The sequence below is a fragment of the Mesoplodon densirostris genome, chromosome 14 (genome assembly GCF_025265405.1).
Source record: "Mesoplodon densirostris isolate mMesDen1 chromosome 14, mMesDen1 primary haplotype, whole genome shotgun sequence".
Lineage (NCBI taxonomy): Eukaryota > Metazoa > Chordata > Mammalia > Artiodactyla > Ziphiidae > Mesoplodon > Mesoplodon densirostris.
In genome coordinates, this window is record NC_082674.1 from 22,994,795 (window position 1) to 23,012,092 (window position 17,298).

At 41.1% G+C, this 17,298-nt stretch overlaps 2 protein-coding genes across 3 annotated transcripts in view; one reads left to right on the forward strand and one right to left on the reverse strand.

Moving 5' to 3' along the window:
* Nucleotides 1-4,678: 4,678 nt before the first annotated feature.
* Nucleotides 4,679-5,031, reverse strand: LOC132501883 (ubiquitin-fold modifier 1-like). The gene has a single exon (XM_060117644.1). It carries the CDS (start codon nt 5,025-5,027, stop codon nt 4,800-4,802), a length of 228 nt encoding a protein of 75 aa, XP_059973627.1. The 5' UTR covers nt 5,028-5,031; the 3' UTR covers nt 4,679-4,799.
* Nucleotides 5,032-10,684: 5,653 nt separating this feature from the next.
* PPP1CB (protein phosphatase 1 catalytic subunit beta) overlaps nt 10,685-17,298 on the forward strand; it is a 37,384-nt gene continuing 30,770 nt past the window's right edge. The window contains exons 1-2 of one of the 2 annotated variants that reach the window (XM_060117477.1): nt 10,685-10,763; nt 10,987-11,115. In XM_060117477.1, the coding sequence (XP_059973460.1) occupies nt 11,064-11,115 (52 nt within the window). In that variant the 5' untranslated portion in view covers nt 10,685-10,763; nt 10,987-11,063. Of the gene's footprint in view, nt 10,764-10,789; nt 10,812-10,986; nt 11,116-17,298 lie in introns of those variants that run through there. The other variant, XM_060117478.1, reaches the window with a different exon arrangement.

Below are 17,298 nucleotides of genomic sequence, written 5' to 3' on the forward strand. Positions count from 1 at the left end.
ATCCCTGCCATCAAAGCAGATTACAGCCACTGCCAGGGCCCACCCTTCTCCTCACTTCCCACTTCCTCTCACAACAGTGTCCCAGAGCTGGTCCACCGAACCAGCCCCTGTCTCTAAGTTGCGCTGCCTGGCTGTTCCAGCCAGGGCTCAGAAATCAGACCAACCTGGTGACTCACGGCAAGCCGAAGGCTTTTGAGTCTTCATTCCCACATCTACGAAAGGGAAAATACTGACGTCACAGGATTTTTAGAGGGATTAAATGTGATAGTCAGTAAAAATTCCCAGCACATGGTACACTTAGGAACCTCCTGCCAGAAGCCTTCTTTCTGACAAAGGAGCAATGCCTGTCACCTGGGCATTGGGACACTGGCTCTCCCAGCCAGTTTGGGTTCTGTCTTAACAGAAACATCACTACTAGAAGTACCCCAATGTCACTAGAGTTTGGAATCACTCAGTCTCATTCTCTGGGTGGTTTGTGCCAAACTGGAGAGGAGTCTGAGGGGCTTCTTTTTGGCAACTAGAAAGTCATTCCTTGAGCTGGTGGCACTGTTAAACCACATATGGGCAAAACAGAAAACCGCTGCGCTGATCGTTGACCACACCGCCCTGGAAGACCAGAGGAGGAAAGATGGGATCAGGATGGGGTGGGGGTAAAGGGTTCTAGGGATTCCCGTGCAGGAAAGAGAGGCAGATGAAAAGAGTAGGTTCTTGCACAGCATGACGGCGTCCAGTCAAAATCAGAGGGAAGGGGCGAGGAGGGGAGGGATCTGGGCTAAGAATCATTAGGTCTAGATTCAAGTCCTAGTTTTGCTATTAAGTCAGTGCAATGTACCCTTCCTAGATCTCAACTTCCTCAACCACAAAGGGAGGGAGATCAAAAGTAATTGCATCTTTTCTCTTAAAAGTTTCCAGCACATACATGTTCACTCCCTTTTTTTCCTCCTGCCCTTACATTCCCTATCCTTTGGTTTGGAGCCAACTCCTTCCTGGCCACCAAAACTCCAGACACCATGAACTGTCCTCAGCCGCCCTGCCCCCTGTACCCCTTATGAGATCAGAGGTATCAGAGCCTACTTCACTCTCCATGCTGCCAGTCCGGGCTTTGTTTACCATTTGGGGCCCAGGTCTGCCTGTAAATTAGAGCTAGAATTGCTTCATGCCTATTGCTTCAGGTAGTGGAAAACACGGATAGATGTTTTCTGCCATACCAAGCTGGAATCCTCAATGGCTTCTCCCATAAACTTTGTTATACGTAATTGGTGGCTGGAGTCCATATTACCGTGGACACTCTTCCACGGTTACATTAAGGATGAAATTGACTTTGCAGACGGATCGAGGGTTTAAGTACCACTTGTTCCACAGGCTCTGTGGGAAAATATATTCTGTGTTCCAAACAATTGACCTTTTGGAGTTGATCCAGTTCCTAAGTTGGGGACAGCCTGTACAATATTATGTTACATTTTGGGTTTCATTCGTGTGTCCTAGAATCAAAGACTTGTTAGAGCTGGAGGAAACTGTGGAGATCATTAATGCAACTAATTTTGTAGGTAATGAAGCCAAGGTTCAGAAAGACAGAGAGATTTGTTTAAGGGTATTCAGCTACTTTGGTCTCCCACCTTCAAGCCAATGCTTTTCCCACTATCCAAATCATTTTGTGGTCATTTTCCCAAATAGCCATTAAACCACTTGAAAGTTGGGAAGATCATGTTTTCTTCAGTACAGAATCAAACATACTAAATATTTCATAAATACTGAAACAATTCATTATTCACTTTGCTTTGGAGGTCTATTCACTATAAGATGTCCTCAAATAACAAGTAACATTAGGGTATTTCAATTAAGAATGTATTTATAGTAGACTAGATGTGGTTTGACTCAAGATTTGAATAACTGAAAAATATTCTATTTAACCAGTGTTTCCTACATAAAAGGGTCTGTTAGGGTTGATGTCACTCCAAGAAATATTTTTCACAGCTCACAGACACATCTGCTTCTAGTTTTAGGAGATACATGCCATTAATTTTAATGTGGTCTTAAGGGAGAGCCACTCAATTTATAACTACATTAAAAAACTTAATATCCCTTTGTTTGTTTTATTTACCAAAGCCAACTGAAACAGAGACTTATGAAACCATTCAGAAGCAAACCTTCTCCAATTGAAAAGGTGACAAACATAATTTCCATATACTATTTGAGGAGAGCCACCGTCATTAGAAACAAAACATTTAAACTGTTTTATTTGAAACAAACTTTCCCATTTGGTGTACTTTTCTTCACCAACAAACACATTGAGTTATTTCTTGAATATCTTTGAATGAGAAAGATAGGAGAGCACTGAAAGAGAAACAATCTCATATAGGTAGATGACATGGTTTTATTGTAACAAACTAGGGAGTGACCTAAATACACAGCCCTGTAATCTAATTACGAGGAAAAAAAAAAAAGAGCCACAGATCAACTCTTCAAAAATTAGTCATCCTTTGTGATAGCTGCCCTCCAACTTTAATTGTCTTATAGTTAACAGTTATACAGTTAACTCCTTCAATTACTAAGCATTTATTTTATTTTTTTATGGTATAAGAAAATGTATTTCACAAGATATTAATTATGTACCAATAAAGCATTTAAACTAAATACAACACTTCAAAACATTCTGCACAAAGAAGTTACAGATCACATTTATTTAATAACAAAATGTCTAGTTCTTTAAGAAAATATTTTATAAGAACTTACTGCAATAAAATTTTCCAACCAAAGAAAAAAATATTAAACAAATTATGGTACAAGACATCATAAAACTTATTAATGTAACAAATCAGGCAGAATTTTGTGCTAGAAACAGAATGGGGGATATCTAAATAAAACAAAAAATTCAGAAAATGGGTATTCATAAGTTTCTGGTTAACTTAGGCTTAATGTTGTTAAAGACCGGGAGTCTTTAAGCATCAGACTTTGTTTATAAAAATAAAAAATTCCCCAAACATTAGCAACATACTACCTCAGCACAATTTTTTTTTCCCTTTACAATTCAGAATCCTGCTGTTCATTAGTCAAATATATGAACAATATCTAGTTACTTCATTAAACTTAACCAATATTACCCTTCGGATACTGATTCTGTTGCATTATTTTTTTTCCCCAATGAGCCTAGAGCCTATGCACACTTAGATAAAAACTGGTCTTAGGAATACTTTATTCATGAATAATTCTACAAATATTCAATGAAAGCCTACGTTTCCAGGCCTAGAAAGAGCAAGACAGACACCAGGCCTGCCTACAGAGAGCTTACCATCTAGAATACAGCAAGTCAAGCACTGGTTTTCAATCACTATGAGCCTTCATTTCACCTTTCAAGATGTGCACAGATACTGATGTCCTCTCTAAGGGCAAACAAAATCTTCCCTTATGCATATCATTCTTTAGATTCTCTACGGGGAACTTTGAAATCTGTACGTTGACAAGGCCTATGCTTTGCTTTCACTGATTGCCTTCTGCTCCTTATAACAATGTCAAGTATTTTATTTTCCTTTCAGTTCTTCCCAACATAGCCCTGCAGTTTTGTCTACCCAGTTTGGCCTTTTCTGTGACACTCGTTACAGCTTTCTGCTCCCCTCCATTTTTTTTTGCGGTACGCGGGCCTCTCACTGTTGTGGCCTCTCCCGTTGCGGAGCACAGGCTCCGGACGCGCAGGCTCAGCGGCCATGGCTCACGGGCCTAGCCGCTCCACGGCATGTGGGATCTTCCCGGACTGGGGCACGAACCTGCGTCCCCTGCATCGGCAGGCGGACTCTCAACCACTCCCCTTCATTTTTTGTTTCTTTCCTTCTTACTAGAAGCCTGGTCATCTGGGCTTCCCCATCTGCCTTTCCTAGCTTCTTATTCATTCTAGTAACTAATCTTAACACTTCCTTAAATGTTGGGTCTTCAGTAAGTAGAATTAGTGAGCATTTCAGTTAGCATTTCCTTGAGCTCTGTTGTGAACATTAGATCTTCTTTACAACAATACTTTTTCCCCGAACGTTATTTAGAAGTATTATCCTAATATTCTAGGATATTAGGATTTCTGTTTTAAAGGTTTTTTTAAAAAGACCAATAAAGGAATGCATAATTCAGCAACTGATGCTTCTACTTTAGTCTCAAACTCTTTGGCATGGGATACCAATGTTACACGTAAGGGGCTAGATCAAAAATTCAATTTTTGGCTATTTGAATTTTAAATTAAAATTTATAAGAACTCAATAAGTTTGAAACCTTAAAACAAGCTAAATGATAAAAAGATAGTTATTCATTGATGTGATCCTTTATCATAAACGATATATAATGAAGAATTCAACTATTTTTGTGTCTGCAAGTCAGATGCTATCAAGCAAACTGCCACGTATGGATTGATAATCTTTTTTACATTTTTTAACTCAAAGACAAATAGGAAGATTCAGTAAATTTTAATTTTCCAAATGTTCTCAGAAAGAATGATCAGAAGCATCCTCCAGTTATAAGACACAGGTGGATAATCCATTTACCCCCAACGAACCACCTGTATGTGCTGTGAGGTAGTAATGTGATCTTCTGTGGTAATGACACCCTCAACAGAGAAGTGTCCCCTCTTCACGTTAAGAGTGTGAATAACAAGAAGGGACAGAGAGTTACCTTTCATTACTTCATCAACTATTGGTGTCTTCATAAGATTTCAAATGCCTGACTCCAATTTTACAACAATAACAATGTCAATATTTATTCTGGAAGGGGATTTTATGTTCCAAGCAGCAAAAATTAACAACTTCCAACACAATCTCTAGGAATTATTCGCATTCTGAACCGTGCTTTAGAAAAACATTTCCAGCAGTCTGTGCAGGATTTGTTCCTATTCCATCATTGGTAATAATTGCACCTGTTGCTGCAGGAACTTTAAATTCTTCTGCTGCAAACTTTAAGACTGCTGTAGAAGGTGTACTTTCAGGAACACTGAGTACTTTGTATGGTAGCTGCGGGTCCAACGTCAGTGTGATCTTAAAGGAAACCTTCGACATGGTGCAGCCGGTCTGGACAGAAACCTCACGCTAACCTAGGTATTTATTTTGTGATCATTTTATCTTGAAGCATACACCAGAGAGTGTCCTTAAGAGACAATGTTCCACTGAGAGAGAGAGAGAGACAGAGAGAGAGAGAGAGAGAGAGTTGGGGGTGTCAGAAGTGGGGGAAGGGGGAGGGTTTGGGCCAAGGGCAGGGGAAGAGGTATTTGGTTATACCTGGCTTTATAATTTGGGGGGCTAAAATGACTGAGGACATGCCTTATGGCTTAGCTGATCACTCTGGTGCTTGATTATTCTCTCATATGTGTATTGAAATGAAACCAAAAGTAAATCCTAAGCAAAATTCTTGGCCCTGCCTAGGTGTATAACAGGTCTAGCTCTGTACTGACAGGGGTGGCCTCCTACTGATGCATGTGTCCTTGTCTGGTTTCTCAGTATCCCTGAATTAAGCTGACTACAAAAGTCTATGACATTTGATATACAGAATGGCTGCCCTCAAGGTATATCTAGTAAAATTTAGAACTTACTGCCATTTAAGGCTATTAAAGACTTGATTAAGAGGAATCATATTCATGGAAGTACAGCCTGATGAATGTTGATTCATTCATTTATAAGCTATCCTGGATTAGTCAAGGCAGCAAAGAGCTATATATCACTATCACAACCTTCACACTTTGCTACCGAAACCTATTCACTTTCACACCATATTGGCTATTGGCCAATATCAAGAGGCATATAAAACATCCCTATGAAAGTCTGTGCTGTGTTTACTAAAAGGAATCATGAGGCTGCTGTTCACTGTGTTCCAAAGTGCCTTCTTTGAGGACACTCCATAGGGACATCTTTCTGATCTCAGCACAGTGATAGTTGGGTTCTTCTGAGCACTAGTCTGGCCCAGGTATTTCCTGTCAGTAAGTACAAATAAAATCATGATTTTATTAAGACCCTAAGTCATGATTCCCCAAGTCCTTTACAATCAGGAAGTCCAATTTCCCTCCACAGACATTTCTGGAATTACCCAAGGATATTAACATGCATGTTATGCCTCCCTAAGCCCAGTGGTATGCTGGTAAATGTTTAACAACCAGCTTTCTGGTGGAAAAAGCTGACAGATTTGTAACATGTGCTAATTTCCTTCGTGTAAATACTCCTCTCACTATGGCCAATATCACTGAAGGTAGAGTTGGAAAGAGATGCATAGCAGCATTTCATTATATAGTATTTCCACCATACAGATACAGTACATGTTAACAACCTTTAGACTATACATAATAGTAAAATGTAGCAACATAAAGAGAATGTGATGAGTCTTGGGCAATAATTACCTTTGTTTTTGTTATATTTATTTGTAAGTCTATATAATTTACTTTTTAAATGACCCTGTTTCACAACTGGCTTGCAAAATTGCCTGAAAGTTTAACAACTGGCTCTCATGAGCCAGTGTAAGCTGGCTCCCACACACCACTATCTAAAGCCACACGGGGTTGGGAGTCTAGCTAATAGTTTGCCCTTTAGTCTGTTGGCTTAACAATCCTGGTCTTATCAGGAGCAGGACCTTGGCCTGATCCTTTCCCTAAGTCTTGCCACATGTCCAGAAAGAGAGGGAAGCAGTTTCCTACATGCAATCAGAACCACTCCCTGACAGTCCCCTGCTCTAAAGTCTGCTGGTCTCCAGGCTCAGGTGGTCTACAGAGCTGCTGCCCACCACACATTGCTGGTGCTCCACCCAGTGTCTCCTACACCAATGGCAGCCTTCTCGTGTCTCTGCTTCCAAGCTGATGACTTCCCTAACTGACAACACCCATTCTGCCCATGGACCACTGCTCACACTCAGGCCAAGAACTTCCTGAGAGTCAGTATCTTGCCAAGTGAGGCTTCTCTCTCTTTGGTACCCACCTACCCTTGAACCTCATCGTGGCTCTGACTGCCTCTATTGCTGCTGCTGCCTGCAGCACTGTCTCCTCTGACCTCTGGATCTCCACCTCTTACCTCTTCCTCTGCCCTCAACCTCTTATCCACATTTTAAGGTCTAAATAAACTTTGAAAACTGAGATTCACATAAATGTGACACGAAAACTCACATAACCAAGTAGGATGAAATGGAAATGAAGAATGATCCCAATTTTACAAAATGGGTATACATCTATCTATCTATTCCCTGCTTTTAGAAAGTTCGCTGTATGCAACTTTGCTTTTACGAAGGACCTACGTGAGTATCTTTTTCCGCTAACCAAAAGAAATCCAAAGAGGATTTTCATTGTTACAAAAAAAGGCGAAAAGTAAAAATAGTGTTTAGCGTTAGTTCTGCAGCAAGCCATTACAGAGGAGAGGCACACACCAAGCACCGCCAAGTTCCTTCTCTAGGAACTATACTCAGCATCAGGCTGCCATAACTTTGAACTGTGTCTGTGAGCATCTGTGCTTTATCTCGATTTATTTTGTGCACCTGTTAGCAAGATGTGTCCTAGGGTAATTGCTTCTTTGCTTTATGACACTTCGGCTCACGAAAAGTTTCATAAGAATGCCCTACTTTCAGATAGGGGAACTACACCATATATATGTCTATATAAAGAAATATATTTATAATATAATTATATTATATATGATATAAAATATATAAATATATATTCAGAAATAAAACAGAAAAGTGGTTATCTATGGCTGGTGAAATTGTAGGTGATTTTTGTATTTTTTCTTTGTTTTCCAATTTCCTTCAATAAATACGTTTTATTCCTGGGGGGAGGGAAAAGTTGCTTTAATGGCAACTCTAATTTGAACTAATATGAGGCAAAATGCAGTCTTTATTTACCTTACATGACATGGATATTCATATGATTTTCTTTCTTTCTTTTTTTTTTTTTTGCTGTACGCGGGCCTCTCACTGCCGTGGCCTCTCCCGTTGCGGAGCACAGGCTCCGGACACACAGGCTCCGCGGCCATGGCTCGCGGGCCCAGCCGCTCCGCGGCATGTGGGATCCTCCGGGATCGGGGCACGAACCCGTGTCCCCTGCATCGGCAGGCGGACTCTCAACCACTGCGCCACCAGGGAAGCCCTATATGATTTTCTTTAAAAAAAAAAAATTAATGCTTCAGTTTATAGTGAGCTGTCCCAGAAGCTGCTGGGGTGTTAAGTAATACATAGTATATGCACTAAACTTCAAAATCTGAAGACGTCTGATTATGAATTCTTATATAATATTTTTGGAGGGGGATCCCACAGGAAAGTTGGTTGGGCCCCTAGTGATAGAGCTCTTTCATTTTTATAATAGTCCCTTCTTACCCAGGATTCTAAGGCACTAGAAAACCTGGTGGGGTGGGGGTGAAGGGGCATCTCCATCTGCAGGCAGTACCAGACGGTACTCAGAACCACCCTCTGAGCTCTTCTGACTCCCAGAACTCTGCTGAGACCGGCCTCTCTCTGCCCTCCTCCACTTGGGGTGATTTTCTCTAAGATGCTCACTTTCTCTCTGTGCAATCCAGTTTCCTTTGTGTGTCCCTTGTCCCTTAAATATATCTGCATATATATAAACCCTAATTGAGGACAGGGTTCAAAGTTCTTTCTCACGGGGTTCATGGGCCCCATGAAAATTGGAGGATAAGAAGACACCTTAAGTGTTCTAAACATTCTGTTACTCTTTTAGAGGCTCATGGAAGAGATTTGGGAAAGTGGCATCCAACTCCACAAGCTGGTCTATTCAAGTCTCAGTTCCAGCTCAGCCAGAACACTTACTCCACTTGCTACTGATTGGTTGCAATTTTCCTTGGTTGCTAGAAAGCTTAGAATCATATTTGTGACTTATCCCTAGCAAACCATAGGACCTTACACCATGCATTTTACATACAATACTGCTGGTTTTATCTTATCTTTCCCACTCTCGGTTTTCTTTTGTGCTCTTTTCCTCTGTACATATTTTTAACTTATCCTACTTCATGTATTTACATAAGCTACTTTAAATCCCTTCTTCTGGAATAAAGCAGGGTATAAATAAATGGTCATTAACAAAAGAGTCTGATGAGGATCCATTTCTTCACCTCTAAAGTCCCTTAGATGAACTGGTGACAATAAGAGTCTATGAAAACTACTCCAGACAGGATTACCATTATAGCTAGTCACCTGTTCTGTGTTCATCACCAATCAACAAGCTAAATCTTGAAATGGAGAGAAAACTAGAAAAAAGGAGATCAGGAAATCCTATCTCTGTAAGTCATCTGAACCATCATAAAGCACTTGATTGGATAATGCTTTTTCCCAAAAAAAGCTATGATTTCTGTTCTCGACATTTATGTTGTAACACATGCATATTTAAGCATCTCAGTTCACATACACTGAGAGGGAGTATATCACAATTGTTGAGTGCAGACTCTGGCACTAGGACGCCTGGGTTTGAATCCCAGATCTGCCATTTACTTGGTGCTAGGTATTTAACAATTCTGTGCTTCAATAAATTCCATCTACAAAGTAGAGATAATAATAGTACCTACCTCACAGGGCTGGTGTAAGGATTAAATGAAATAACATATGTACTATAACATTTAAAACAGTGCCAGAGCACATAGAGGGATCTCAAAAATGTTAGCTATTATTAGTGATATGTGAGTGGGAGAAGCACTGCCTTGAGCTTGAGACAGCATCTTGTTTGTGAGTTTCTAAACACCTGAGGAATGAGTGAAGACTTTTGGTCTGACCACTTCTGAGAATAGGCCCAAAACTCTGGCTTACCTAGATCCTTTGCGTGGCTACTCTTCCCCCTGCTTTTCTAGAGGCAGAATTCTGTGGTGGAAAGAAGAGGTGGGCAACCAACCTTCCTGAGCCTCCGCGTTCCTTTGTCCCTCTCTTCTACATACCAGATACGGTGGGAGCTGCAGGCACAAAGATAAATTGGGTTTACCGTGTAGGAGCTCGCGGTCGAGTGCAGGAGATAAATGCAAAAACAATTACAAGGTGGGATGATTAAGCAATATATAATGAAGGTATTTTTCTTGTTGTTGTTCAAAATGCACTGTGGAAAAGCAGCATCCACAGAATGGAAGATGTAAGATATGTGAAAGCGTTCTATAGAAGGCAGACAACGGTACCCATGTAAAATATTATTACTGCTGATCCTCCCAGGGCCCACTTTAACTTATTTCATCTAGGGACACTTGGGCAACCAACCTTGTGGAACCGTAGGGTATAAAACCCCTTATGTGCAACGTCAAACTGTTCCAGCAGAGTAACCCCTTCTTGCTTTCCAAACGTGTAAACCCAGTTTCAAACATGGGTAACGCAGTCCGCGTTTCCCGCTTACCGGGAACGAGGAACTGCTTGCAAAACCAGGGACTGAAACCAAGAAAAGAAAAGCAAGGCGGAAAGAGCACAACCACGTCTGCTGAGCGCCCCGGGCCCGGGCCCGGACAGCTGGGAAGCTGGAAGGCCTGCACTGCCTACGCGCGCTCTGCGTAATGGGAGCTTCCCCGGCGCACCAAAACCGGGGAGCCTCAGGGGCGCCGCCTGCGCAGCCGCGAAGATTCGGCGCAGTGGAAGTGGAGAGAGAGGGCGACGCACCTGCGCGAAGGCGGTGGCGCGGCGGCGGCGGCGGGAGAACGAGTCCAGTGCGATTGCGCGGAGGCCGGGGGCGAGGCGGGGCCGCGAGGGAGTGCGCCGTGCGCCTGCGCGGAGGGCTGCGTGGCGCGGTGGCGGGGAAGGGCGGTGTGGAGTGAGTGGCGCTGCGGGAGGGGCCGTCGGCGGCGCTGGTGAGCTTTGCGGAGTTGGGCGGTGCCGAGGAGGAGGAGGAAGAGGAGGTGGGGGCTGGGTCTGACGCGGCCCGGTTTCTGGGGGCTCCACTTGTTTATTTATTTATTTCTCGTGGGTGCCTCCGAGTGTTTGCGCGCTCCACTGCTTGGTGGGAAGGGGTGGGGGGAGGGCCCGGGGGAAGGGGGAGTTGGAACCGGGGTCGAAACGCCGCGTGACTTGTAGGTGAGCGGTCGCCGCAGCGTCCGCCGTCGAGAAGCCCTTGTTCCCGCTGGTGGGAAGGAGCGTCTGGTGCCGACAAGATGGCGGACGGGGAGCTGAACGTGGATAGTCTCATCACCCGACTGCTGGAGGGTGAGTCGGGGCCCGGCCGGCCGCGGGGAGGGGGCGCCTCCCTCAGCCCTCCTTGTCCCTCCGCCGCCGGAGCCCGAGGGGACCCCCGTTCCCGCCCCGAGGCGGCCGCCGAATAAGCTGGTGGGCCGGGGGGAGCGGCCTCCGGGAACACGGCCGAGGGGAGGCCGGGCGTCAGGGGCTGTCCCCGCGAGCAAGTAGTGCCCCAGCGGACCTTCGGGGATCCGCACGGCGGCGCGCCGGCGGGGGTGCCTGGTGACCCTTCGCGAGGAGGGTGCCGGGATGCGTGCTCCGGGGCATTGTACGCCCGTGGGACGTGTATTTCTTCTCTGTTCTCTTTTGTGCCTTGCCCTTGGATGCCTCCGTTTCTTGTTACCGGAGTGAATTTAAAAAAATCTTCTCCTTGAATCGACTGTTTGATCTGTTCGGCATTTTTACATGATGCTACAGGACAAACTCTATTCAAGGAGAAGATAACGTGAGCGGGAGTGGAGTCCCGCCCATGTATTATTTAGCTTTAAAGCATAGTAAGCCAAAAGTCTTTGACCGAGCTGAAGATGCACGCAAGAAATATGTAGACACGTTTGCTGAAGGGATTGGTTTTCGGGTTTGAGAATTTTAGCAGGTTTGAGCAGGATTTAATTTCTGCACAAACTTAAAAAAGGTCGATTGTAAAGCCTCTCTTGTGTTTAAAAGATATTTACAGGTCTTAGCAGCTTTTGAACTTTCTGGGCCCTTCTGTTTTTAATTGGATAGTTTTATGTTAGGGTCGGGGATTGAGGGAAAGGGAAGAGATGGAGAGGCCAGGGTATTATTCAGAGTCAGTCGCTGTCTTCTGCCAGTGAATCCCTTTACCCTAAAATTTGCGTCATCACTAACTGCTTTGTGACTGTATAGGAAAGAAATTACGCCATTAAAAAAAAATTATTGTTCTCTCTGTCAGAAACCGTGGAAGGATTACATATCCATTGTTACTGGCTTTCAAATTTCCTGAAGATAATTGTTTGCCACAGTGAAACAGTATGTACTTACATTTGGAAAATCATCACAGAAGAAGATTGTGTGATTGGGGGGCGGAAGGGAGGGCGCTAGTTCCTTTTTTCAGCCAAAGTGTCGGTATTTTATCAGTTCTCTGTGTACCTGTTGTGTAACAAACTACAGTATACTTGCTCCAGTTGTGAAAGCCTTCCAGCAGTCTAAGACTGAGTCTCTTAAGACTGAATAAGAAGCGAAGTTTTACCAGGAACTCTTGTTTGCCTTTTCCTTTACTATCAAGTTATTCTTGGGAGGCCCCCTGGTGCCTGCAGTCAGTGTTCACTGTTTAAGACTCCCTGGACTCAAACAGATGTGAACATCTTACTGGGTCTGTGAGACATTTGCTTTGAAAAAGTGTATGTATTTTTTTGTAGTTACGCATTGTTGTAAGAGGGAAGTGTAGCTATTTAAAAATTTTTATATCTTGTTAACTTTGGGGGAAGTTTATGCTCACCATCAACTTGGCTTGTAAATTTAAATATTTAAAAATCTGATGCTTGTATCTCAACTTCTTTATTTTTATTTTACATGAACTTACATATTTATATACTGTATAGGCATAAAACACAGCAGACTTATGTGTTTTTAAATCTTTGATATGCGATCTTTTAAGTCAGATGTACCTTTTTAAGATTATAGATAATTAAGAAACTTCACTAGTGGATTGTTCAAGGTTGTTAGAGAAAAGATATGGTGAGGAAATAGGCTAAGTGATTCTGTTTGTTTCTGTGAATTCAAATTACATACGTGTTGGGTTCTGGTTTTGGATGATCATTTTCCAGACTTTTTCCCCTTTTAAATTAGGAAGCATTTATTGACCTGCTTTGTGCCAGTCACCAGGAATCCAAAAATAAGACACAGTCTCTTCACTCAGGGAACTCCCAGTCTAAACAAGTGACTTTCAGGCTTTTTCAGCCTCCTCTCTGACAGTAAAGAGTACCATTACATGCTTCTTAATCCCGGGAAGTATGTTTGGTTTTGACCGTGCCTCCCTGGGATTCTTAAATTCTCCTCTTCTCCTTCCCTTTTCCAAAATCTAGACCTGTCCAAAGACATCCTAACAGACGTGGATTTTCTAATAAATAATTGTTTTTAATATTCAAATAAGATTTCTTTTGTCTGCCTTGATTTTCAGTGATGTTACATGCTAATTATTAACTCAAATTCAAGTAAAGCTGCTTAGCAGAATAGCTATAGTTAGGTTTTTTGCTTGTTTGTTTTTAGTATTAAATGAAAGTATTGTACAAGGGAGGGGAAATCTGCAGGACTTGATCTCATTTTAAAATGTTGACTGTAGTTCCATAACATATTCTTGATTTTTTTATTACATTAGATTGCTAGTCAGCTATAACCCTTTTAGTAACTTTTATTACCAATCAGCTATAACACTTTTAGTAATTTTATGAGTTTCTTTGTGTTTTTTAGGTGGCCAAATGATGTTCATTTCCAAAGTGCCTTTTACATTTAAATTTTTTGTTATTATTTAATGCAAAACAGTATACTAATTTATTGTTTGGATAGTGCATGTTCCTTCAGTATATTTTCTTGAGTTAAGTTTTACTTACCACAAAGCCAAAGATGCCTACCACTCTATCCCCTTTAGTGATCCTGCTACCACAGTCTTGTAGTTTATCATAGTGCTTTTGACTGGTTGTTGAAATTGAAGCTAGTTCCTATGGGTATCCTGGAAAATCCAGTAAAAGCTTTTTACTTTGATCAGCAGTTCCAAAAGGAGTTAGGATGGCAGTGGGAGTATAGAGAAATCACCTGGGGAGCTTTATTCAGACTATAAATGTTGAATTTATTTTGGAGGACTTGAAAAAGGTTGAGTAGAATCTGCTTGTTTGGGAAGAGGGTTGTGTGGAAAACTGCTTCCCGATGGTCGAGATTGTGCCAGCTCTGTTCCCAGCCACAGACTGTTCACAACAGTTTTATTGAGATACAATTCACATACCATACAATTTCACCTATTCGAAGTGTATAATTGAGTGGCTTTTAGTTGTGCAACCATCAGTCACCACAATCAACTTTAGAAAGTTTTCACCACCACCACCCTCAAACACAACACAACCCTGTTTTCACTAGCCAACAAATCCCTTTTCCCTTCACCACTCCTTTCAGTACTAGGCTGCCTGTTCTGGACATTTCATCTGAATGAAATCATACATTATGTGGTCTCTTGTGATTGGCTTCTTTTAACGTTTTGAAAGTTCATCTATGTTGTAGCATGTATCAGTATTTCATTCCTTTTATGGCCGAATAATATTTCATTGCATGAATATACCACATTTCATTTGTCCGTTTATCATTTGATGGACATTTGAGTTGTTTCCCCTTTTTGGCTATTGTGCATAATACTGCTATGAATGTTCATGTATAAGTGTTTGTGTGGATATATGTTTTCATTTCCCTTGGGTATATAGCTGGGAGTGAAATTGCTAGGTCAAATGGTAACTCTGTTTAACTTTTTGAGGAACTGCCAGACTGTTTAAAGCCTCTTTTCTGATTAAATTGTTTAATTATGACCCAGCAGTCTAAAGATTAGGCAGTTTGAAGGAAGTGCTAGTTGATCTTGGCAACCTCAACTTCTGCAGGGATAGTGTTGTTGTGTAGACCCAAGGCCAGGTCTTTTAAAAAAGAGCAGGTTGAGGAATAGGGGAGATGGTCTGAGGGATACTTTCTCTCTTCTCTTGCATCTTTTTAGATGAGAAGCTAGAGAAGGCATAAAGATGCTACATTGTTCAGAGATTCAGGGATTAGGTTGGTTGGTTGCTTGCTTGGTTTTCCTGTCAGTTAATTCCAGCAGGTGAGGGAAATTTTGACAGTTTGAGGAAGTAGTCTAGAGTATTTTTATTTTATTCGAAGATACAGAGCTGGGGCTTTTCTGGTAAATGTCTAAACCAAGATTAGGAGTTATTGGGATTTAGAAATCTATTTACATTTGAGTCTAGAGACAGGATTATATTAAGATTTAGGATTAGCGAGGAAGATAGTAAATTTTATCAAGTAGGTTTTTTTCATCTGATGTCTTATTATCCACATTTATCATTTAACAGTATCCATTCCAATAGTATACGTTCTCAAACAACTCTTAACAGGTAAAATAACATCAGTGTTAAGAATGTCAAGATATTTAGAAATAATTAAAATCTCAGTTTCAGAAACAACCTTGATCCTGGAAATCTTCGGCTATAGGGATGCAAGAAGAAACGGTTTGTAAATGTCAGTAGGCTTAGCAGTGGTGTGGTGGTGGAGGATAGGGATTCCCAGTTTAATCTTCTAGGATTTAATTTTGAGTGAATACAAATTTATACCCTCAGGCAGCGATCACTGCTCCTCTAGCAGCTGTAAGTAGCCATTTCAAGGCTTATTCTTTCTGGGAAAATAGAGGATCAGTGAAGGTAGGAAGCCGAAAGAGATTAAGGTTACAACTCTTCTTTCTTTTTGTAAACCCTCCACCTTCCCCCAAGATTGAATATGATTACCTTTGAAGTCTTGGTTATTGGTAGGTGAAGTGTACTTTTTTTTTTACACCTCATTCTCTGAAATACACTGTACCTCAGAGATTTTCCATCTTTAAGATAAAATGAAAATCCTTTAATGGAAATTGTCGTTATTCCACAATTAGAAGTAGGGGACTAAAAATGCAGAAACTCATTCTGAAGTTAAATAAGTACAAATAACTAGTAGCCAGTCTTTTCCTAGTTTAATGGAGGAATTCAGTTCCTGGTCTAGGTGGGTACTTGTCATGCAGTAGAAAAAGTAGTTAAAGGACAGGGACAATTGTCCTTTAATCTGCCTACCCACTATTCATGTGTATAGCAAAGTGATTTATGAGGACATACATAACCTTCCTAATAGTCACTGACCTCAGGGCTCTCCCTTCCCAAATTTACCCGCATCTGTGCAAAGACAAATAGAGGTATTTATGTTACGCACGTAATCTGGTGGGAATGTTGCCTTTGGGTCTTGATATATGCTGGCACTGTGTAATTTGGAGGTTTTGACACAGTTTATTTCCCCATAAAAGAATTTAATCCTTAGAATGTTCATCAGACTATGCCTGAGTTCCCATCTGGTCAATTACCAAACTATTGATCAAAACATTTTCTTGCTTTTAGTGCTTGTCTAACACCATTTTAAGTTTTCCCTTAATCCTACCTACTATTTTCAAGATTTAGAGAAATCAAAAGTTACTTTTCATATTTAAGGACATCTATTATATAGCTTCTCTAATATTTAGCAGTTATTATGACTCTTTTTTATTTTAAATAGTAAAACTGAGAGGGAAACTTTATAGGTACTTGTAGGTTCATCTGTGTTGTTTGAATATGTATCAAATAATTGAGCCAAAGTAGTGAAAGAAAATGACCAGTCTTCTGGAGTGAAAATGAGAGAAAGACCTAAGTTATATAATGACAGAAAGGAACATATTTTATGAACATCAGACCTTAACTGAAATAGTTAGGTGAATCCTGAATGATAACAGATATATACTCAATTAAGTGTTTATTCAAGGTAGTTCAGTAAGTATTGATATAGTGCAGGACCATGTTTATACTCGCTACAGGTACAGGTTCTGCATGTATTATAATTTCAGCTCTTCCTCAGTTTCTTCTGCATTTTGAGGATGATAATAGACCTGCTTCATAATGTATCTGTAACAACTAAACTGGTAGAACGCTTAGAACATAATAAAAGCTCAGAAAATGTTAGCTACTGTTATTGTTTAGTAAAAACCTGAGTATAAGGTAATAGAGGGCTCTGCTGAGCCCTGGACCCCTCCTCAAAGGAATTTTTGAGAAGGCTATTTCTTGTGAGGATCTAACAGATGTGTCCTCCACATTGTTTGTTGCATACAACCACTCATACATAGTATGTATGTATGTATGTATAAAACGTTTCTTTCCTATTCCCATTATTCAGAATTTATAATCTGGTTTGACATATTAATGTTGGTGCTGAGGGGGAGAGATATTTTTAGGCAGAATTAAATGGTGAAAGGTGATTTGGTATATGCTTTCTTTTGGCTAGGGACTAGAGAGCAATGGAATTCAAACTTTGAATCTTGTGACTACTTTATACTTATAAAAATAATTGAGGACAAGAACTTTGATTTGTATGAGTTATTTATCAGTATGGTGTTAGAAA